We start from the raw sequence: 22,503 nt of genomic DNA, 5'->3' as shown, positions 1-22,503 counted from the left end.
TCACTTAAGATCTTAAAATAGTAAATTACTTTGAGAAGAAATGAAATCTCTCTCTGAATTCTGTTCTCTGAAGACTTTAATGGTACATGCAAAGTAATTGAGGTTCAATTTCTTACATGCAAAGTGAAATTAGAGATGAATTTCATGCATGCAACCTTAGATTTAGGTTTGATTACGAAACTTTTACTCTAATTCATACTTGTGAATGAGATTATGGGAATATGAGGTATGATTTTGGTAATTCCTACTGAATTGTATAATTAACCAGAATTAATTAATGGGTTAATGATGGGATTAATAGAGTGATGAGAATTGCTAAACTTGATCACTGCTATGAAGATATGATGTAGAAATAGGGGTCTAATGGCCAAGTATATGAGTTATCAGCAGGGAAGGTTGGCAGAATTGAAATTTTGCAGAAAAGGCAAGACCGGTGGGAGACATCTGGCTGGTTGGTCGGGCCAGGAGGGTCTCCAACCAGTTAGCCTTCCAAAGACCATTTTACCCTCAGTTTTTTACAGTAAAGTGCGGGTCTAAGAGGGGACCGTAGGGTGGAATATAAAGTGACTTATTAGGGTATAGCTTTGATTTTTAAGAATTCCAATTAACTGTGAGGAAACAAGTTCAGCACTTGGAAAAATGGAAACTGATTCAAATTGTCCAGGTGAGTGGGTGCCCCTCTATCTTACTTCTTTTAGTGTGTTTATTATTGTTATTCATGTATTACTTGTCGTGTTTGTGCATATGCATTTATTTTCTTCATTTGCATCTACTTTCATGTTTGTGGTATGATGGAATTAATGGTGATGGAAATGTGGAAGGTAAGGCAAGTGAGATGGGTCATGAGCAGGTGCCCATGTATGCATGTGTGGTTTGAATGATTGTTTTTGCATCATTTGGTATGCTGGCTATGTATCACAACCCAAGTGCTACACCCTTTGTCCGTAGGGGGTTAGGTACGGACTAACCCCGACATATATGGCTACCTGATCAGCAATGCACTTTCTAATGAGATGTGTGATATCAGTTGTGGATTTAGACATGATACGACGTTCTGTATGCCTGGTGGATATTATTATATGGGGTTGCCATCTAGGGGTTAGCCGGGGGAATGAGGCTCTGACCGGGACCGGCTGGCTCCTACCTGCAACGAGCTTGTATTCCTGAGGGCCCAACGTATAGGGTAGGGAATGCCACTTACGTTGCATAGCACTATACCCATAGGTGATGAGACTTTGTAAAGGAATAGGGAATTTGTATAGTTAAATAAATGGATTCATAAGCATCATCTTTATATATGGAGCATGCATTACATATGGTTGTGTGTGTTTTGTCTACCCCACCCCTCACTTAGCATATCCAGTGCTCACCCTCCTTTTTCCTTTGATCTATAGATGAGGAGAGGAGTCACCTACAAGCTTCTAATACTAAGCATGATGCTATAGTTATGGATTCGTTGGCTTGTACTCCGGATTTTGATGATTTCAGTCATGGACCTGAGTGTGAGTGCGATGATTGTGTTTATGGCGGATGGTTTTCTTGAGATATGATATTACGATTCATTTTTGTGTATATGTGAAGGTGGATGTGGAGACCAGTTTTGATGGTTTGATAGGTGGAAGGATACTTTTTGTGTATATATATTTTGATACTTATATTATTGTAATATAGTGGATTACTATAAGTAAATTTTAAAAGTTTGTACATAAATTATCAGGTACCACATAGATGCACTAGGTGAGTATTATCCTTACTTGATTTTATATTATCCACTGCAAGTTCTTCGGATTCCGATTATTTATATCATTTGGTTGTGGTGTTGTGGACTCTCCTAGAGTAGGATTCTGGGTTTAAGAAGACTGACTGGGTACAGTAAGGTATCTAGTACCGGCATGCCTGTGCCATATGAAGGGCAGGGTATGACATGTCAGGGTGGTATCAAAGCAGACTCTAGGACTGAAGTCTGACAACCCACAAGGCCTTGGGATCATCCAGTGCAATAGGAAACAAAGAAATAAAAACTTCAAGGTAAAAGCCTAATTGTTGTGAATTTGATGTGTGTGATAGAAACATGATTAGGATATGACTGGTTACTTTAATTTTAATTAGGAAATTTGTATATGATCAGTTGCTACATTACTCATCCTTGCTGAAACTATATGTGTTGAGCATTGGGAATTAATATGCTATGATTTTCATGAAATTCCCAATATGCCACCAAAATGGGCTCAACCTCAGCAAGGAACATGACATCAAAAAAGGGGTCGGCCCACTACTAGAGCTCACCCTGTGGTGTCTCTAAGTGATGAGAGAGAAAGTGTTACACCCGTTCCCTAATCCGGTCTAATTTGAACTATTGTGACGGGCATCGGATCAGAGATCGAAAGTACGATCGAGTTTTGGCTAACAGTTGTGCATTGCTGAGGGGGTAGAGATGACCCCACATGTTAGTGCATTGTGTGCCTATCTAATTGGAGGGGATTCATACCTTTCGAATCCAGAGGGTAAGTGACCTAACTCCCCACACTTGAATTCTAGCACACATAAAAAAAATTATCGAATGGCCTTGGGTATGTCTGAGGGCAACCACCCGTGCGAGACCAGCCATGGGATAGCAAGCTGTCTTGACCGACGGAAACATGCCATCGGAAGCAGCCTGGATCTGGTGCCTATTTCTGGTGAGTTGACAGGCTGTTGTCGGGGTTTTGATGCCCGTGGTTCTTGCCACTCGCATCGTGAATGGCTCCGAATGATCCCAAATCATCCCCCACACCTTCCTCGCGATGTGAACACTTTACAGACCTAAATGGTCGGGTCCTCGTGCCCCGAAATTCATTTTAACCTGATTGGTCCAAAAGGGGTCCAACCCAAATAGACCCTAAAGCCCACTTAAGTTATAAGTTGGGAAATGAGGATTCATTTCCTCATTTCCCTTGTGCTCAACATAGGAGAGGAGAGAAAGAAGAGAGGAAAGAAGAAGAAGAAGGTTTGAGGCCTACCTTGGTGCCGGTTCCCGCCTTGTTGCATGAATCGTTGCCGGAGGTAAGTACAACCTCCCATACCATTCTTTCTTCATTTCAACCTAGACAAAGCTAGGTGTGGGTGGAATCTTAGAGTACAAACCATGTTAAGGTTGTATAATGTGTGTTCTACCCACTTGGTGTTGTTGCCGAGCTCGAACCAAGCCCGGTGAGCTCCGACAACATATATTGCCAAAAGACCAACTAGGGTTTTGATCGTTCAATCGACCTATCTCCCAAATGGATCAGTGGAATTGGAATTTTCTTGGCTTCGAATGACACTAGGAATATCCCCTACAAACTCCATGGAATAAATCCCGATGATCGGTCCCGAGCTGGAAAGCCCCAAAATTGGTGGACTGTCCTGAACCACGATTGGAAATAGCCCACCGGATCCACTGGGTCTACTTCTGGTGGCATATTTCTGGTGGACATATAAGCCTTATGTGCTCTCTGTCTTCTCCACCAAAAACAGGACTGATATTTTCGATGGAAATGCCCTGTTTTTGGTGGGTGTTTCTGGTGACAGTACTGTCACTTGGGGACAGTGTCTGTACCCTTTTGGGGTGACATGTGTGGGTCCTTCCCAATGTTCCCGATGCGTACTGATGGAAGATTCCCTTTGTGTCTAGGACAATGATGCACATGTGCCCTGAAGCCAAAATTAATTTGATCGATCAGTGGTCGTACTTGAACCCGAACACACCCAATCGTAAACCAGGTGAGGGATGGATTGTGTTTATTTCTGGAATGTTAATTATTATTAAATTGCTCACATACTTAGAATTATATGTTTAATTGTAATTGCTCAAATGCGATGACTATATGTCATATTGTCATTTACGATTATGATATGAATTGTATGGAGATGTATGATGGGATTCGGTGTGACTGAGGTGGTACGGTACCGTGATAGCCATGTGTTTGGTTGTGTGTGAGATAGAATCCGACGTGGCCAACGTGGTACCGGTGCCATGATTGCCGTATGTGTGTTGCATTAATACATTGATTATGTGCATTAGAGTTCGTTGTAGTTGCAGGTTATACTTTGTGGCCAAGGTCTCATTGGTATCATGTATCCCGGGGCTGCATTTGAAAATTGATGCGCTTCGTAGCCGATGATTGGTACCGGTGTCACGTAGTCCATACTCAATTGTGATATGTATGTTAGATTAGGTAAATGGTCTCAGGTTTCACTTTGTGGCCAAGGTCTCGCTGGTATCATGTACCTAGGACTATATTTGGAGATGGATTACACTTTGTGGCCGAGGTCTTGCCGGTATCATGTAATTCATACTAACTGTATCACTATGAAGGCATGTAGCATATATGTGGTTAGGTATCATTCTTTATGCTATAAACCCTTGCCAATAGGGGTTGAGGTATTGGATAACCCATTGTGGTATGTTCAATGTGCCTTCTGGGATGCCACATCCGAAGTACGATGAGATTGTTGTCGGAGGCGAGAACCTGTCCAGCGTGGCCGATGATGTACCGGTGCTGTGACTATCAGGAGGGGGTTATCAGGGGTTTGTTGGGTGACCCATGGACGCATACAAGGACCAGAAGACTTCTAATCATGCCTAGGGTTTGTATCCTTGCGTAGTCAATGGCGGTTCCCAGACGAAGGATACAGCCTAATGTGCCGTAGTAGCATTTACCAGACTTAGTTTGTATTGTTAGGTGGATAATAAATAAATGAATTGCATCACGAGCATCATGGACTATGTGTTTAATTTTCGCAATTATGCATCATAAATTATTACTGCTATTGTCTTGCTTAGATGTGCTTGACCCCACCCCTTACTGAGTGAGTTAGAAAGCTCACCCCACGTATACACCCATTTTTAGATGATGATGCAGGTACCGTGGTGCCAATAGCGGGTGACCCAGTATCTTCTGGGTCAGAGTATGGTGTGAGTGACTGGTGGATGCTGGAAGCGGAGGAGTACGATCAAGACTGTGCTTGCGACCACTGTGCTTATACTGCACTGTGAGATTGTACATCATACTTTGATACTTTTGGGCATAACTGTGGATTGTATATTTTTTTGAGATTATAATATATGTCATGGATGTATATAACAGAATAACTTGGTTATTGTTATTATATTATCATTAGATGATTCCAGATTTTATTTATAATTTCGCTACTATACTTTGATTCTGCTGCTTATGTTGGTTTGTATTGTGAGATTGTGAAAATGTTAAGGTACTGTTATTAGAGATCTTGGTAGGTTTGTAAGACAGGTGCGTGTCTTACTCACACCGCTGGTATTCTTAATGGTAAGTTGGGTCTACTGGAAATGGGGTGTGACAGAAAGTGAGTTGATATTGGGAACACAAGAATCAGTTCCTACACCTGCCCCTGTAGCAACAACGGCAACATTTATGTCACCTCTTGTACCTCCAGTGCTTACAGCACAGGATGTGGCCACTCTGATGACCAATATCGTCCAGGGTATACAGCAAGGGCTACAACAAATTATACAATAGAGTATGCAATAGCAGCAGCAGCAACAACAACAGAATAAGGTTGTTGAGGAATTGGTCACAACTGTGCATGCTAGTGGAATACCAGTTCCACCTGCACCAATGGCACCACTGCTTCCAATACCTACAACATATGTACCTCCAGTTAACCCTGGAATTCTAGTTATACCACAGACTACAGGAAGGCAAGCAACCCAGGATGTGCCAATTCTTGGTATATAGGCAGGCCAACAAGGTTTAAAGACCCCACTAATAGTACAAGTGTGGACTAATGTGATTAAGTTGATGGAGAAATTCCAAAAGTATAGGCCTCCATACTTCAGTGGTGTGAGTTCTGACCCATTAGCACCATCAAAATGGGTGGAAGGAATTGAAAAGGCATCGACAATCTTAGGTTGTAGTGATGAACAGAAGATTATGTGTGTTACCTATCAATTGCAAAATGAAGCCTATGCCTGGTGGAATGCTACTAGACCCATATTGCTAGCCACACATCCACATCCCATCTGGGATCAGTTTGTGGAGGTGTTTTATGGGAACTATTTCCCTATCAGTGTGAGAGACAGGAATGAATAAGAGTTCATGGCTTTGACTCAGGGACCTAAGTCAGAATTGGAATACCAACAGCAGTTTGAGGACTTGTACTATTTTGCCCCGGAACATATGAAGAATGACAGTGCAAAAGCAAAGAAACTTCACAAGGATTTGAGGTCTGGCATTGGAGCTATGCTAGTAGCTCATCGGCTCCAGAATTATGCTGATGTGGCTCAGATTGCAAAGTCTATTGAGGATAAGCAGAGGGAAGGTAATCAAGTTCAGGTAGCAAAAAGGGTCAGGATAGGAAACATAGGGAGACAGTTTGGAAGGTTTGGAAGGGGAGCTTCTTCTTCTGCCATAGCAACCAGACAGAGAGAGGCTAGTAGAGTATCTACCTAGTCACAGTCAGCACAGTCATAACCAACAGTGTCTATAGCTCAGCCTATTAATGTGAGATGCTATATATGCCAGCAGATGGGGCATTATGCAAGATTTTATCCTTAGAGGAAATCTAACGAGCAGAGTGTGATTTCTTCTTCTTCTACATCCACCAAGAGGTCACAGGCAACTGGAAAGGTCTTTACATTAACAGCTGAGGAAGCTGAGGTTGCACGTAGAGTGGTGACAGGTACAGTTCTTGTCTCTAATATACCAGCATATGTATTATTTGATTCTGGTGCATCTCATTCATTTATATCTTCTAATTTTGCTCCAAGACTGGGTGTGAAACTTAAAAAGCTAATTTATCAATTGATGGTCAGTACACCTATAGGGTTTATTGTGAACTTAGAAGATGTGTATGAACCCTCTACTATTCAGATTTGTGAGAGAGAAATGGTAGCTCATTTGATTTGCATAGATATGAAAGATTTTGATGTCATATTAAGAATGGATTGCCTGTCAGCATATCGAGCTTGTGTGCTCTGTGCTGAGAAGAAAATATTGTTTAGACCCAGAAATGGAGATGAGTTTGTAGAAAGGAAATGAAGATGTTGATTTCTGCTATCCAAGTATAAAAATTGTTAGAAGAAGGATGTGTAGCGTACTTGGCATGTGTCCAAGATACAACAAGGGAAATTGCAACACTGGAAGTAGTAAGGGAATTTCCAAATGTATTTCCAAAGGGTTTGTGTAGTGTGCCCCCAGATAGAGAGACTGAATTTTGTATTGATTTAATGCCTGGGGCAACACCAATGTCAAAGGCACCCTACAGAATGGTTCCTGTCGAATTGAAGGAGTTGAAGGAATACCTACAGGACTTATTGAAGAAGGGTTTTATTAGACCCAGTGTGTCACCTTGGGGAGCTCCAGTCTTGTTTGTAAAGAAGAAAGATGGGAGTCTACGGATGTGTATTGATTACCGGGAGTTAAACAAGTCGATAGTTAAGAATCAATATCCGCTTCCCCGTATTGATGATTTGTTTGATCAGTTGCAAGGAGCCAGTACATTCTCTGAGATAGACTTGTGGTCAGGGTATCACCAGTTGAAGATCAAGGAGAGTGATATCCAGAAGACAGCTTTCAGGACTAGGTACAACCACTATGAATTTGCGGTTATGCCATTTGAACTGACTAATGCACCAGAACTTTTATGTGATTGACTTCATTGATGATATATTGATCTATTCCAAGAGTAGAGAGGATCATGTAATCCATTTGAGGTCAATATTACAGAGGTTGAGAGAGAAGCAGTTGCATGCAAAGTTTAGTAAATGTGAATTATGGCTATCACAAGTGAATTTCTTGGGACACATTGTTTCTGCTAGGAGTATTGAGGTTGACCCTGGAAAGGTAAAGGCAGTATTAGATTGGGAGTCTTCCAAAATTATAAGTGAGATTCGGAGTTTTCTAGGCTTAGCAGGTTACTACAGGAGATTTATTGAGAACTTTGTTTGGATTTCTTCTCCCATGACTCGGTTGACTAGAAAAGGAGTCAAATTTTATTGGACTGAGGAATGTGAAGACAGTTTTAAGGATTTGAAGAACCGATTGGCGACAGCTCCAGTCCTTGCCATTCTAGATGGTACATCAGGTTTGGTAGTATATAGTGATGCATCCAAATAAGATTTAGGATGTGTGTTGATGCATAATGGTAGGGTAATTGCTTATGCTTCTAAACAATTGAGAGATTATGAAAAGAATTATCTTATACATGACTTGGAATTGGTAGCAGTCATTTTTGCTTTAAAAATTTGGCGTCACTATTTGTATGGTCAGAAATGTGAAATCTATAGTGACCACAAGAGCCTTAAGTATTTATTCACTCAGAAAGAACTGAATATAAACCAAAGGAGATGGCTAGAATTACTGAAAGACTATGACTACACCATTCATTATCATTCAGGAAAAGCTAATGTGGTAGTAGATGCTCTCAGCAGGAAACACAAAGTTACTACATTAGCTGCACTTATTGCAAACCCTATGTTGATTGAGGAAGCAAGAGAATTTGGTTTGGAAGTAATTGTGGGAGTGGAGACGCCTGAAGATATAACACTTGTCACACTTACCATTAAACCATCTTTGTTTGAAAAAATCAAGGAATTCCAACCTAAAGATGATATGTTGAGAAAGACTATAAATGCAATCAATGATGGAAGACAGGGGGATTTGAGATTCACAATGAAAGATGGAACTCTGTGGTTTAGTGACAGATTGTGTGTTACAAGGAAAGAGAAGCTGATAGAGTTGATTCTGAGTGAAGCTCACAGTACTCCTTACTCTGTACATCCTGAAAGTACAAAAATGTATAGAGATCTGAAGAAAACATACTGGAGGCATGGTATAAAGACTGATGTAGCTGAGCATATGGCAAAGTGCATGAATTGTCAGTTGGTGAAAGCATTGAGATAGAGGCCACATGGGTTATTGCAACATCTTCCAATACCGGAGTGGAAATAGGAACATGTCACTACGGACTTTGTGACATGATTACCTAGAACCAGAAGAGGGAATGACACTATATGGGTGATTATTGACAGGTTGACCAAGGTAGCCCATTTTATACCAAGGTGGACCATTCAAGAAATAATCAATAAGAGGGTTTCAACCATCACCTGGAACTCCACAAGTGCAAAGCCTCCACACGATCTTAGCCATTTCATGGTGGACCCTTCCAATACGTACAACTTTACATTCCCTTGGATCAAAGCTCCTCCACAATTGTCAGGATTTTCATAAAATCCTAATTTTTCATACTCCATCACTCAAAGAGGAAGAGAGAGATGGAAGAGGCATTTTCTAAAGGAGGGTGAGAACCGTGAGAATTATTCTCAAGTCACCCACATGTTGTTTTGGTTAGTTATTCTTATATATTCTTGGCCAATTAGAATCCCCTATTTGTTAGTGTTTTAGAAACATCCAACTAAGTAATGGGTCTCCTATTCAGAGCCAATAACTAAACCAAAACCAATCTTATCATAATAGATAATATCAAATTCTTTTTTCTAATATTTGGCTCATTGATTTGAGTATTATGGGAAAGGGGGAAAATGATAATGAATTTACCCCTCTTGATTTGATAATTTGTCCTCCCTTGATTTGAATCTCACAAGGAAGGGGAAAAAGACGTCACTAAGGCTCTGTACTGTAACGATTCTGTTTTTTTAACATGATTTTGGGTCTAGCACACTTTTTTGCATTTCTATTTTTTTGGAGTGATTCTGCATCTTAAATGTTGTATGGTAATCGCAAAAAAAAAAAATGACTTTATAACCTGAAAGAAACAGAAACATGTATGGTTCATACTTAACAGAATCGTTTCTGTTAGAAACCAATATTTACATAAAGTGCCATCTTCACCATGGGTGTCAAAGTTGTGATTTTTAAATAAAATCTAAGGATAGTCAATGGTTTTTTAATAAATTCTAAGTTATGAAAACCATTATTACCCAAATAGCTTAAGTCGAATGAGACAAATAAGAATATCTCCATATCAACAACATGGTGTTCACTTCAAATATGAAATATTTGGCCGTGTTTCCTTGCCATATGAAATATGAAATGTTTCAACAAAAATATGATCTATCATAATAACATAAAAGTATGAACAATAATAAAAGCAAGTATTGACATAATTCTTAAAGTATCTAATTATGAACTTAAGGGCATAAATTAGGTCTTCCAACTTAATTCTTAACTGCAAAACATGTCCCACTACTTCAAAGTTTAAATCCAATCATCAAAATGTAATCATGTAATTTGAGCCATTCTGGCTTTAACAGCTAACTCATTTGCAATCTTTTTCCTAAGATCATCCATCTGTCTTCTTCTTTCTGCTAAGCTTATACTAATGTGAGCCGGTGGTACATAATCTTGAATTTCTTCAGGCTCCTCATTCCACCAATTTTCACCAAACTCCTTAAAATTCTTGTTTGCAATTTCTTCCTCCCGAATGAAGTTGTGAAGTGCACAACAAGCAATGACAATGCATGTTTGGGTGTTCAATGGAAAACATGGCATTTTTCTCAGAATTGGGAAGCGCTTCTTCAAAGAACCAAAATTGCACTCTATGACATTCCTAACAGAAGAGTGTCTATTATTAAATAGCTCTACTGTTGTCCTTGGACGTCTATTCCTATAATCATTTAGATGGTATCTTTGTCCTTTGAACAGTGTCAAGAATCCAGTAGTAGATGGATAACCAGAATCAACCACATAATATTTACCTAGCACGTAAAGTGAAGAGTAATGAATCAACACAATATGTAAATAGAGCATAATCAACTGGTGAGGTTAAGATTTAGAATGTACCAGGTGGAGGATGAGGAAATTCAAATTTAGGGTTATTCAATGCCTCATTGAATACTCGACAATCATTTACAGAACCCTCCCAACCAGCATACACAAAAGTGAATTTCATGTCAAGGTCACATGCACACATAACATTCCAGGTCGTATCTCCTTTCCTTCCTCTGTACGGTATTTGTTTGGGTAGAGGTACATAAGCACTAACATGAGTGCCATCAACCGCGCCAATGCAGTCCTAGTACCAATACATGGATATTCATCAAATCAAACCACGTATAACCACAAAACAACATAATCATTGTTTTAATCATAAACAACATACCTTGAAGAAAGGATAGAGCTTTGGTTTTTCAAGAATCTGTTTAGGGCAACGACTGAAGTTTGGAGGTTTGATATTCTCTTGTCCCAGTAGTATGAAAGCACGTAACACTTTCTTAAAGTGTTCACCTATAGTGTTAAGAGAACGCTGAAAGTGTTCTGCTATGTCTCTATACCTATCATTGTGACCAACGATAGATATAAACATTGCCAACTGCTCATCCACTCTTAAATATCGACTATCTTCCAACCAACCACGTTGTCGCATTAACGCTTCAAGGTTGAGGAAGACATGGCGTTCCATTTTATACTGTTCATAGCATCTATCTACATGTCCGTTTAGAACCTCACTCACTCGCTCTGGTCCTGTCAATTTACTATCTCGTATGGGCTCTCTAGTGTATAATGAATCATGTGCTTTCATCAACAACATTATACACATCATGATTTCTGCATCAGTGTCATCCCTTTCCATTTGTTCAATGTGTTCCCTAGATGCGATCATTCTTTGATCCATTCCTATAATATAAAATTAGAAATATGCAAACACATCAAACCATAATTTTGAACAAATATCCAAGACACCTTAAAAAAAATGAAGGAAAACATAGCAAACCATCAAAGTTAAAAGTAGTGTCAAGGTACAATGATCAAATATTCAGGACATCAAATACTACAGTTATAAAAAAAAGTCAAGACACAGTCATCCATAACATCTTAAAAAGTGAAGGAAAACATAGCAAACCATCAAAGTTAAAAGTAGTGTCAAGGTACAATGATCAAATATTCAGGACATCAAATACTACAGTTATAAAAAAAAGTCAAGACACAGTCATCCATAACATCTTAAAAAGTGAAGGAAAACATAGCAAACCATCAAAGGTAAAAGTAGGGTCAAGGCACAATCCAAGTAGAGTTATCAATCTAGCTAATTAAAAGAACTTTTCAAGAAGCAAACTACTGAAGGGTACGAAGGAGTATTGACTTCCGATGAGGAGGGCAGGAAATTAATGCTTCTCTCCATTGCGGGTCAGCCATTAACTTCCGAAGTGCTTTCTCGTATAGTGCTTCATCTAACTCATATCCTGACTCAAGCACCTCCATGGCCCTAGTAATCCCATACATCTGTTCCGCATTTTGGGTTAAAGCAGTGGACATGCTCGCATCTCGTTCTACCCTTGATTTACTAATATCTTGAATTGCCTTGAATGCCATTGACCAATCATTAGACTTGCTCCTCCTCCTTTTCGCATTTGGAGTCCTATCATGCCTATGCTTAGTAACTGGCCTTTTTTCCACTGCTTCAGTTTGAGTGTCACCTAATGGAGTAACTTCATCAGTGGAACTTGATTCATCACAAGACTCAATCATATTCCTAGCATCATTGGCCCCAAAAGTTTCCAACATGGTTGTTTGACTCCCACTTCCTTCGCCGTCTGCATATGTATCACCAAATACCATACATAGTTCTGGCCATTGTGGTAGTCCGTGCTTCTTAAATCGTGCCCAAGTAGGGTTATCCTAATAAATAAAAAATACGCATAATCAAATACTTGAATTGATATATCCTGGCATTTCAAAATACTCAAATTAAATACAAATTGAGCATACCTTAATATGCGATTCCCAGATGGATTCATCATCAACAGTACAAGTTCTTGAAGCAGTATCCCAACCAAAACCAGTTGTCTCCAATAGCTTCTTAAACTGACTATAATCCTGCCTCAGTTTGTTCACTTTGTTCTTCAACTGTACAATGGCATAGTTGACCCCAGTTTTTTCTTTGAAGTTATTGGCAATGTTGTTCCAACCAGCTTTATTAAAAGTCAAAGTAGTCCTATTTCCTTTCTTAACTTCCTCTACCATCAGAACAATAAGGGTGTCTACATTTGCTTGGCTCCATTTTGCAGTCTCATTAACTGCTTGTTTTGAAGTTGACATTTTCTCACTATTTTACCAAAAAAAAAAAAAGAACATGAATTTAAAATCCAAATTGAAAACACTGATTTTCACCAAGGCACCCTAACCCTTAATCTATGATAGGTTCTAGAAGGTATAAGGATACAATGAAGCCCCATGAGAACAATTGAAAGTGTCAACCCTCTATCTTTCATTGGTGTCAGAAGGGATTCACAGACTGCATCCAAAATTACATAAACAAAGGTTGCAAAATACAAAAAATATTCATTGTCAAGGGATAAAGAGTTACAGACAATGCAATGGATTTACACTACAATAAGGAGAGAGGTTTCTCTTGTGTCTTATTTGACTCTTTTATTCTTCTCCTAAATATGAAATATGAAACGGCAACTATTCATCAGATAAAATAGCAATAAACCAGACATGGATGTGAGCTCGAAAAGCTGATCATCCACATCGTCAATGTAGGATGCAGAGATGAGCTCATGCTTAATAAGATTGGAGTGCTCACTGCCCAAAATAAACAAAATCTATGGTGCCACATAAAAAAACCCTTTTACCATAACCCACTGACTCCACATCATAAAATTACTTGGGATGCAGGGATGGCTTCATGCATAATAAGAGAGAAAAACAAACACCTATACACGAAAAAATAGAACACAATGGATACCTTCCCCAAAAATAAAAAAGAATAACTAAATAAAATCTACTTTCAACAAAATTAACCCGCCTGGAATTTAATTATTATACTATGGGCATCTGATCAACCATCAGGAATCAATCATATTGAGCATGAACCAACTTTTGTTGTTACCCAAAAAAAAAACAATTTCTGTAGCGCACAAGGAGAGGGAAAGAGGGTGTTTCTCTGTTTCTAACCTATTTCTGCAGGTGCCTACTTGGAGTGTCCGCCACTGGTCGAGGAGTTTAGGACTTCAGGGATTGTTGTGCCGCGAAACCTGCCGTTGCTTTGTACCTAGCGTTGGTCGCTGAATCACCGCTGTGAGATAAAAAATTGTGGGTGGAGAGATAGATTTCCAGTCAGGGAGGTCAGGGATGGGTTTCGGGGCGAAGGAGAATGAAGAGATGAGGGAGGGAGAGGGAAGTGACTGGTTTAGGTTGCCATTTCGTTTCGTTTCCAGTCAGGGAGGTTAGGGATGGGTTTCGGGCGAAGGAGAATGAAGAGATGAGGGAGGAAGAGGGAAGTGACTGGTTTAGGTTGCCATTTCGTTTCGTTTCCAGTCAGGGAGGTTAGGGATGGGTTTCGGGCGAAGGAGAATGAAGAGATGAGGGAGGAAGAGGGAAGTGACTGGTTAGGCGAAGGAGGAAGGAGGATGAAGAGAGGGGCTTTTCTATGCTTCTCTCTTCTGGTATTTCAAGAAAGAGAATGAATTAGGGTTCGGTCTACCATTTTCTTATGTTTTAAGTGCAAATTTCGATTTTACCCTTTTGTACTTAAGTGGGAGCTTCATTTTGCGCCTTTTGATCAGAATAGATTCTGAGTGTGAGAAGCTTGGTTTTCATGCTTCAAAAAATGAATTCTAAAACTTAAAAAGTGCTGGTTCATTACAAAAAAACAAGAAATTGAACCGGACTTACCATACAACTTTTACTCTATTTCTGTTCCAAAAAATAAAAAAACAACAGAATTGGTTTTTTAGAATGTTACAGTACAGAGCTTAAGTTAGTATCCCCCCTTCATTAATATCCTTTTAATTATACTAACTTAATGATGTCTTTTTCCCCTTCCTTGTGAGATTCAAATCAAGGGGGGACAAATTATCAAATCAAGGGGGGTAAATTCATTATCATTTCCCCCCTTTTCCATAAGACTCAAATCAATGAGCCAAATATTAGAAAAAAGAATTTGATATTATCTATTATAATAAGATTGGTTTTGGTTTAGTTATTGGCTCTGAATAGGAGACCCATTACTTAGTTGGATATTTCTAAAATACTAACAAATAGGGGATTCTAATTGACCAAGAATATATAAGATTAACTAACCAAAACAACATGTGGGTGACTTGAGAATAATTCTCACGGTTCTCACCCTCCTTTAGAAAACGCCTCTCTCATCTCTCTCTTCCTCTTTGAGTGATGGAGTATGAAAAATTAGGATTTTATGAAAATCCTAACAATTGTGGAGGAGCTTTGATCCAAGAAAATGTAAAGTTGTACGTATGGGAAGGGCCCACTGTGAAGTGGCTAAGATCTCATGGAGGCTTTGCACTTGTCGAGTTCCAGGTGACGGTCAAAACCCTCTTATTGATTATTTCTTGAATGGCCCACCTTGGTATAAAATGGGCTACCTTAGTCAACCTGTCAATAATCACCCATATAGTGTCATTCCCTCTTCTGGTTCTGGGTAATCATGTCACAAAGCCCATAGTGACATGTTCCTATTTCCACTCTGGTACTGGAAGAGGTTGCAGTAACCCATGTGGCCTCCATCTCAATACTTTCACCAGCTGACAATTCTCACGGTGACAGGGTCAAAGAATCTTAGATTTTGGTCAACAAATTTACATTTTGACCTCCATGTCATTTATTACAAATATTGACTTTGATTGCCCCGTCATCAACGAACTCATTACTTTAGGTCCGAGTTGGACTAAGTCAAAGAAAAATCAAGGGTATTACAATTTATCTCTCCTTGGTGATAAATAAAGCATCCGTACCTCTTTGGATCTCTTAGATATTTCATAAATTCATGTGTTGTAGATACTAACAAAGAACTGTACTCCCTCTTACTCATTTCGAGTGTTGTAGATACCAACGAAGAAGCAATATGCGCTAGATAACAGCCAACAATCGCCTGAGAGCTTCAAACTATTTTCATCGCTGGTTTCATCTTTGTGTAAGAACCCTTCCATCAATTGTAGGTTGAACCCAATAAGGGCAAAATGGGTACTTAATGGACTGTCCCTCAAGATTCTCATGGCATTAGATTTTTTAGGTTTAAATGTAATAAACAAAATTTTTCGAGGAGAGGACGTAATAAGACAAACGTGAGGGAAGCTAAATGTAAATTTCTCTTGAAATAATGTTCTATACTCGGGAAGATGGTCCCTACATCAGCGCTGACCAATGAGAACACACCGCTGAGTCTGGGGTTGGGCGTAGGAACGCGCTCCAGGGACCAGGACAGAAAACACGTCCTAAACTTTTTAAACCGTAGGGAATATGCTTAGATTCTTTAACGGAAGTGCTGACGCCTTAAGCCAGTTGGCATTTTCATTGGGTCCCACCTCCGTCTTCCACGCAGGTGAAGCCGACCGAACCGCTGGTTTTCTGGCACGCTTTACTTTATTTCTCTATTTTCTTTTTCTAATTAAGTTGTAGTTACCGAAATACCCTCATTGTTTTGCTTATTCACGGAACTGCATTCTCCTGAGAGAGCAGGAGTATGTCGTCTGAGCTTGTAAAGTGTTGGAAGTCTCTCTCTCTCTCTCGTGTTTTGACCTAAAGATGGGATTGACAGAGTCATGGCGGGCTGTCTTTAGGGTTTCTTCGCTGAAGTTGCAAGCGCTTTGAATCCTTTTGATCTTTGAATTAGTTTTAATCTGCAAAGAGAGTCGGTAAGTACTCGTACTGAATCGTACTGAAAATGAGCCTTACCATGGTTTCCGTGATTAGATTGGGAAGGTCTGTATTCATACTTCTCAATAACTTTGTTTGGTTTTCTTGGGGATTTATTATGTGGGTTGCAATTTCAGATATGGGTTTTCGTTTATTTCTATTTTTAATTTATTTTTCTAAAATTTCTGATTCCGGGTTTTTGATCTCTTGTTCAAGTTTTAGTGAAATTGTATCTGTAAGAGAGCTATTGACATATAATCTGTTGGCCGCTTGTGTTTCATATCCCACTAGCGTTTCTCAGTAAACATCTTTTAAATTCTTTCCTTTATTTATTTATTTATTTTATTTCTTGGGGATGGGGACTCGTTCATCTCTGCAGTCGGTCTGCAAGGTTCGCGGATTATTTTCCTTTTAGAATCGGACATGTTCTCTTGTATTAGTGGGAGCATGGAGCTTCTTTTCAGATTGGGATTGGGAATGATAAGATTTAGGACTCCATAGTTTTGGAGCCGCCGATTTTTGTCATTTCTGGATCCGGGCTTGTAAATTGTCTTTCTTTTCCGGTCTTATAGAATTTTAGAGGTAAATGATAAATGGGTTCCATAGACTAGAACGAATATTTTGTTTTGGCGGTTTGGACACTCTCCATCTCTCTGTATCTTCTTCTTTCGTTTATTGATTAAATCTTAGATTACTATTGGTGGGTTTAACAGGTAGTTCTTTCTAAAGGATTTTAAGGTTGTAACCAGTAAGGACTCTACAATGCGTGCACCATCACTGTTTGCTCAGTGCCTACCTGGTCTGGTGCCTCATGACCGTTCAAGTCACTTCTCTTCAATTTGGGAAAGGGATGTGCATCCACCATCACCAGCAGTTGAAATTCTCCCTTCAAAGGTTGCTTTCTTCTCCAGCCATTCACTATTTCTTGTTTTAAAATCACATTGATGTGCCTGATGCTTCAAGACTAGGAGATTTATGTAGATAAACCTTATTAATCCCTATTTGGTTGATTGAGCATTTTCATATATATATATATATATATATATATATATATTTTAAAATTTGATAGCAGTGGAGTGGATTAACATTTAAACATCCTTTGATTGTGTTTCCTACAGACGGCTCACCCATACAAGTATGCTAGCGAGAATGTGGATTTGAATGGGCTCAATATCTTCAAGGTACCTCAAATCCTTGGTTGTTTTCCACTGCATGTTGTGGGTGGTTTCATCTGTTTCTTTTTGTCCTTTGGTTTTTCCCTTCAAACAATGGTATTTTTCGTGACTTATTTGCAGATGGTTTCAGTTCTGCCAGAACTGTGGTGTTTGTACATGCCAGTTTTAATGGCATTGATGTGTTGAAAAACCAATCTTAACAAATTTGGACTCAACACACAGCACTTGGCCCTCTCGTTCTTTGTTTTTCTTGAATAAGCCTATATTAAAATCACTGAAGCCCTTGGCAAGCTGGATGGGTAAAATGGAATAAAGGGATGGATACCTTTGTCTTTTAATGGAAACTGTAATCAGCTTGGCTTCAAACCATGTTGTTAACAATATGTTCCTTGTAGAGAAACTAGTAGTAGGACTGTGCTTTTGATATAAGCTTACCAATATGTGGTCTTTAATTCATGTTACAGGGAAGAGTTAGTGTTGCCGATATTATTGGATTCACAAATTCAGAAACTATATCTTCAAAGTCTGAAGGTAAGTACATGACCTCATAGAGTTCAACCAGGGAAAGATAGTAGCTAAAATTTACTGGTCTTGAGAGATCTGCTTTTAATGGCAGTGAGTCTACTCAAGAATCTGGTTAGCATTGCTGGTAGTAATTTTTTACTATTGAGCAATATGAACAATGACAAATTTTCTGTTTTGCAGGGTCAGTAAAAGTTTGGGATAGGTCTATTGATCTTGTTAATGTTCTCAAGCATGAAATTCGTGATGGACAGCTTAGTTTTAGAGGAAAACGAGTTCTAGAGGTAAGGTCCATGTAGGAAAGGTTTCACCAATAACCATTTTCTGCTTTATGTTTCTTTCTTATGCCTCTCATTGGATAAAGCAGAATTTTCCTTTTATCTTTTTAATATGTTGCTAATTATATAGGTGCAGCTGTGGATTTCATTAGATTAAACTTTAATGTTTTCCATAGAATTAATGCGAACTGAACCTGGACAAAGAAAAAAATTCCCCCCCCCTCCCCAATTTTATTTTTATAGTCATAGAGCATCAACATTGTATTCTTCTGCACCTTATCTCATTAGACTGTATCATATCTTTAGTTTTATGAATTTTATAATCCATTTGCTCTATAAGTCTTTTTAAAGTGACACTCATGGTTTTAAGTATCTCCGATACCGATACGATACCCTCCGATACGTATCTTAAATTTAGCCGACTGATACGATACACATCGATACGATACATGAAATTTTTAAAATCCTTTCGTATCGATATATATCCTACAATACATACCGATATGCATCAATACACCACCAATACACATCGATACGATACGATATGCCTCGATACGACTATTAAAATTATAAAATTGAGGTAAAATGTACGTTTCGGTATGTGTTGGTATGTATCGGTGAGTATCGATATGTATCGATCGGTACGTATCGGTATATATTGGAACGTATCGGTGAGTATCGATATATATATCGGTGCGTATCGGTGAGTATCAATACGTATCGGTGAGTATCGGTATGTACCGATACAGTGCGCTATGGTCATATAATGGCCAAGATGGGTAATTTTTCAGAAAAACACGATTTTTTGAAGGGTTTTTGTTCCAAAGTTGCTGTCAGCCATATTTCTCTCTAACTAAAGTGGAAATCAATGTTGGGAACAAGGATTTTACATTTATGGGACAACTACAAACCTTGAATTCTTAGTACAATACTCTTAATTTAGTGTTTATGCATAATACATGTTATCAATAGCTTTTTTTAACAAATTCTTTATGCAAAAGTGTTTAAAAAAATGTTTCCTATCCATTTATATGTGTATCTTTAGCGTATCTTAGTGTATCTCCGATACGATACGATACTCTCCGATAGTATCTTAATTTTGGCCGACCGATACGGTGACCGATACCGATACTTTAATCCTTGGTGACACTGAATTTTTTTTTATTTTATTTTATTTTATTTTTATTTTTTTTATAGTTAGGCCCAAGGAGAGTTGAACTCAAGAGCTCCTAATTTGAGGTGTTGGTCTTTACCGACTGAGCAATCCCCTTGGGGTTGAAAAAATTACTTACAACTGAACTTCGATGAATTTAAATTCCTATAGTATCTATTATCTCTGTTATTCTTGGTGTGACGAAGCTTGGTTACAGCAAGGATCCATGTAGCTGACCCCATTTAGTTGGGATAAGACTGAGTTTTTTCTTTTTTATTGACCAAGCTTGTTTACAAAAGAGATTCACCATTTAGTTGGGATAAGGCTGAGTTTTTTCTTTTTTATTGACCAAGCTTGTTTACAAAAGAGATTCAACCATGTTTTTCGTATCCTCAAAAACTGACATAGCTAAGATAAAGGGTAAATAGGTAATTTAACCAGAAAAGACAATAGTTACAATGGTGTTCCCATTGTGTGGTACAGCTGTTTTGCATTCCCAATTATACCCCTATAGTATGAAGAGCCATCCACCCTGTTTATGTGACAGTCCGTTGAGGCCCTTCATTCTTTTGTGGGTTTCCTTTCTGTCATTCTGTTCGGTAGTTTTTGGGGACAGCAGGTGTTACTTCTGACTTCTCTGGTCTGCATCTCTTATACTTCCGGTGGGTATTGTGGTGGTTGATGTGCTGTCGTGAAAGACTCTTCAGGTAGCAGCTGCACCCATGATTGCCTTATTCAACTCCTCCTTTACATCTTCATGCTTATCTGGATTCTAAAGACTGAAATCGGATTGCTTAGGGTCCACAAGAATGACTAAAAAAATCTTAAATTTAATGGTTGAGGGGTATTCTTATAATTTTAGAAACAAGTAGGGCTTTAGAAACTATTAGATGGCAGCTGGGGTAGTTCTAGAACTAAAACTTTGATATAAGGGCTTATTCTGAAATTTTAAAGAAAGGGGGTATAACCACTGTTAGTTAAAACGCGTTTAAAACGTGTTCGCGTTTTTTTGCCGTTTAAAACGCGTTTTGCCGTATGCTTCCATACAATGCGGGAAAAAACAGGAACAACAGTATAAAACGTTTTAAACGCACGTTTAAAACGCGTATACGTTTTGTAAGGGCAAAATAGGAATTTTGTCATACTATTTAAAAAAAAAAAAACCCAAAACCGAAGAAAATGATTTACGATTTCTGATTTCTTCCCCAAATCCCTTCCATTCGTTTTCTTCCCCAAATCCCTAATTCTGATTTCTGAAATCACATCCCGTAGCCGTAGTCCGGTGAGTCCATGGCTCCCGTCATCTCTCCCTTCTTCTCCGTTGGTCAGACTCTGGACCCTTCTTCTCCGTTTGTCAATCGAAGAAAACTCAGAGAAAAATAGGAAGAGAAGGTCATCGGAAGTCGTCGGAAGTCAAGAAAGGTTAATCCCAGGTCGTCGGAAGTCGGGCTCGGGCATCGACAGTAGCAAGCAGGTATAGTAGCATCTCTTTTATATATTTTTCTGTTCTTCCTTTTTTCTATCAGAACTCAGAAGACTCTCAAGTCCGGTCCCCGTAGACTTACAGTCGTCGCTTGTGAAGGAAAGGAAGGAGCCAGTACCAATTAACCGGCAATCGGAGGTAGAGAACCGGTCGAAACCGATATCAGATCAGTGTTCAAGTCCTTGTTAGTTAAATATTATGGTGGAATCGGGCTTGATGTTGAGGAGATCTTAGAACGTTGGAGGAACTTGTTCGTCGAGCAGCATTTGCAGTAGTGGGTCTTCGTTGAGTAGCTGTTGAGGTTCAAAGAGATCGATCAGGTACTCTCTCTCTCTCTCTCTCTCTCTCTCTACTCTTCTTCTTCCTCTCGTTCTCTGAATCAGCATCTTTTAGATGTGATTTTGGGTAAAAAACAAAAGTAAATCGAAAACCCTTAACCATGGCTCGACTCTCTTCTTCGTTACATCAGAACATTGGTGGAACTTGTTCGTCGAGCAACATCTGCGGCAGTGTGTCTTCGTCGAGTAGCTGTTGTAGAGGTTCAAAGAGATCGAAGGTACTCTCTCTCTCTCTCTCTCTCTCTACTCTTCTTCTTCCTCTTGTTCTGTAATATAGCATCTGCTAGATGCGATTTTGGGTAAAAACAAAAAAAAAAAAATCGAAAAACCTAAACCATGGCCTTACTGATTAATTTGTTTTCAGGTTTTGTAATTAATCAGTAAATTCAAGGCCTATTGATTTAGACATCAGGATTTGGTGTACATCAGGATGAACTCTATGATGAGGGAGAACTATGAAAGCCAACTACATAAAGATTCAAGGCCTATTGATTTAGACAATCTTGGTGACTTACCTATAGTAGACTTTGAGCTTGAAATGGAGAGGCTTGAGCAAACGTACGAGGAACCTGAACCATCTGACACTGGAGCTGATGGAGGATCTACTTCATATAGTTTAATGTCTCCTCATTGATCTTTTTTTTTTTTTTAATCATTGATCTTTGGACCTGTTATAATGATACTGAGTTCTTTAGACATCTTGGATGATATGGATGGATGGAATTTTTTTTTATATATATTTTGGACATGTCTTTTTTAATATAGTGTATTAAGTTTTAATTTAGAATTTACATTGGATGATATATACATGAATGTTTGATGTTGATGTAGTTTAGAACATTAGATGCAAGTATACATGCAATAATCTCTCAAATTACATGAGTATATTGCCACTTTTTTGGTTTTGTTTTTTTTTTAAAACTACACGTTTAATA

The 22,503-nt window shown here is 38.8% G+C and overlaps 2 protein-coding genes across 7 annotated transcripts; one reads left to right on the top strand and one right to left on the bottom strand.

Moving 5' to 3' along the window:
- Window positions 1–11,922: 11,922 nt before the first annotated feature.
- LOC122081628 (uncharacterized protein At2g29880-like) lies at window positions 11,923–13,184 on the bottom strand. Its single transcript, XM_042648812.1, has 2 exons — window positions 12,726–13,184; window positions 11,923–12,635 (listed from the first exon to the last, which is right to left on the bottom strand). Exons 1-2 carry the CDS (start codon window positions 13,053–13,055, stop codon window positions 12,072–12,074), a joined length of 894 nt encoding a protein of 297 aa, XP_042504746.1. The 5' UTR covers window positions 13,056–13,184; the 3' UTR covers window positions 11,923–12,071.
- A 3,258-nt stretch (window positions 13,185–16,442) lies between these two features.
- On the top strand, window positions 16,443–22,279 carry LOC122081264. 6 transcript variants are annotated; one of them, XR_006141052.1, is made up of 8 exons: window positions 16,444–16,618; window positions 17,333–17,513; window positions 17,738–17,800; window positions 18,259–18,325; window positions 18,500–18,600; window positions 21,020–21,221; window positions 21,330–21,786; window positions 21,933–22,278. XR_006141052.1 is itself a non-coding variant. In XM_042648297.1 (6 exons), exons 2-6 carry the CDS (start codon window positions 17,382–17,384, stop codon window positions 22,025–22,027), a joined length of 393 nt encoding a protein of 130 aa, XP_042504231.1. In that variant the 5' UTR covers window positions 16,443–16,618; window positions 17,333–17,381; the 3' UTR covers window positions 22,028–22,254. The 6 variants fall into 6 exon arrangements, 3 of the variants coding, with proteins under 3 accessions (XP_042504231.1, XP_042504232.1, XP_042504233.1); XR_006141051.1 differs by having other exon boundaries at window positions 21,020–21,550; window positions 21,700–21,786; window positions 21,933–22,277; XR_006141050.1 differs by having other exon boundaries at window positions 21,020–21,786; window positions 21,933–22,279.
- The last annotated feature ends 224 nt before the right edge of the window (window positions 22,280–22,503 follow it).

The sequence above is a fragment of the Macadamia integrifolia genome, chromosome 6 (assembly GCF_013358625.1).
Source record: "Macadamia integrifolia cultivar HAES 741 chromosome 6, SCU_Mint_v3, whole genome shotgun sequence".
NCBI lineage: Eukaryota > Viridiplantae > Streptophyta > Magnoliopsida > Proteales > Proteaceae > Macadamia > Macadamia integrifolia.
Note: the sequence above shows the minus strand (reverse complement) of the source record. Positions and strands in the feature narration are given on the sequence as shown.

Bases quoted from the DNA above. Each gene is read 5' to 3' on its own strand.
- LOC122081264 (XM_042648297.1), top strand. From the start codon at position 17,382: ATGCGTGCACCATCACTGTTTGCTCAGTGCCTACCTGGTCTGGTGCCT. The intron at 17,514-17,737 runs GTTGCTTTCTTC...TGTTTCCTACAG, and splicing joins TTGAAATTCTCCCTTCAAAG to ACGGCTCACCCATACAAGTA. The intron at 18,601-21,997 runs GTAAGGTCCATG...GGTGTACATCAG, and splicing joins GAGGAAAACGAGTTCTAGAG to GATGAACTCTATGATGAGGG.
- LOC122081628 (XM_042648812.1), bottom strand. From the start codon at position 13,055: ATGTCAACTTCAAAACAAGCAGTTAATGAGACTGCAAAATGGAGCCAA. The intron at 12,636-12,725 runs GTATGCTCAATT...TTTATTTATTAG, and splicing joins TCTGGGAATCGCATATTAAG to GATAACCCTACTTGGGCACG.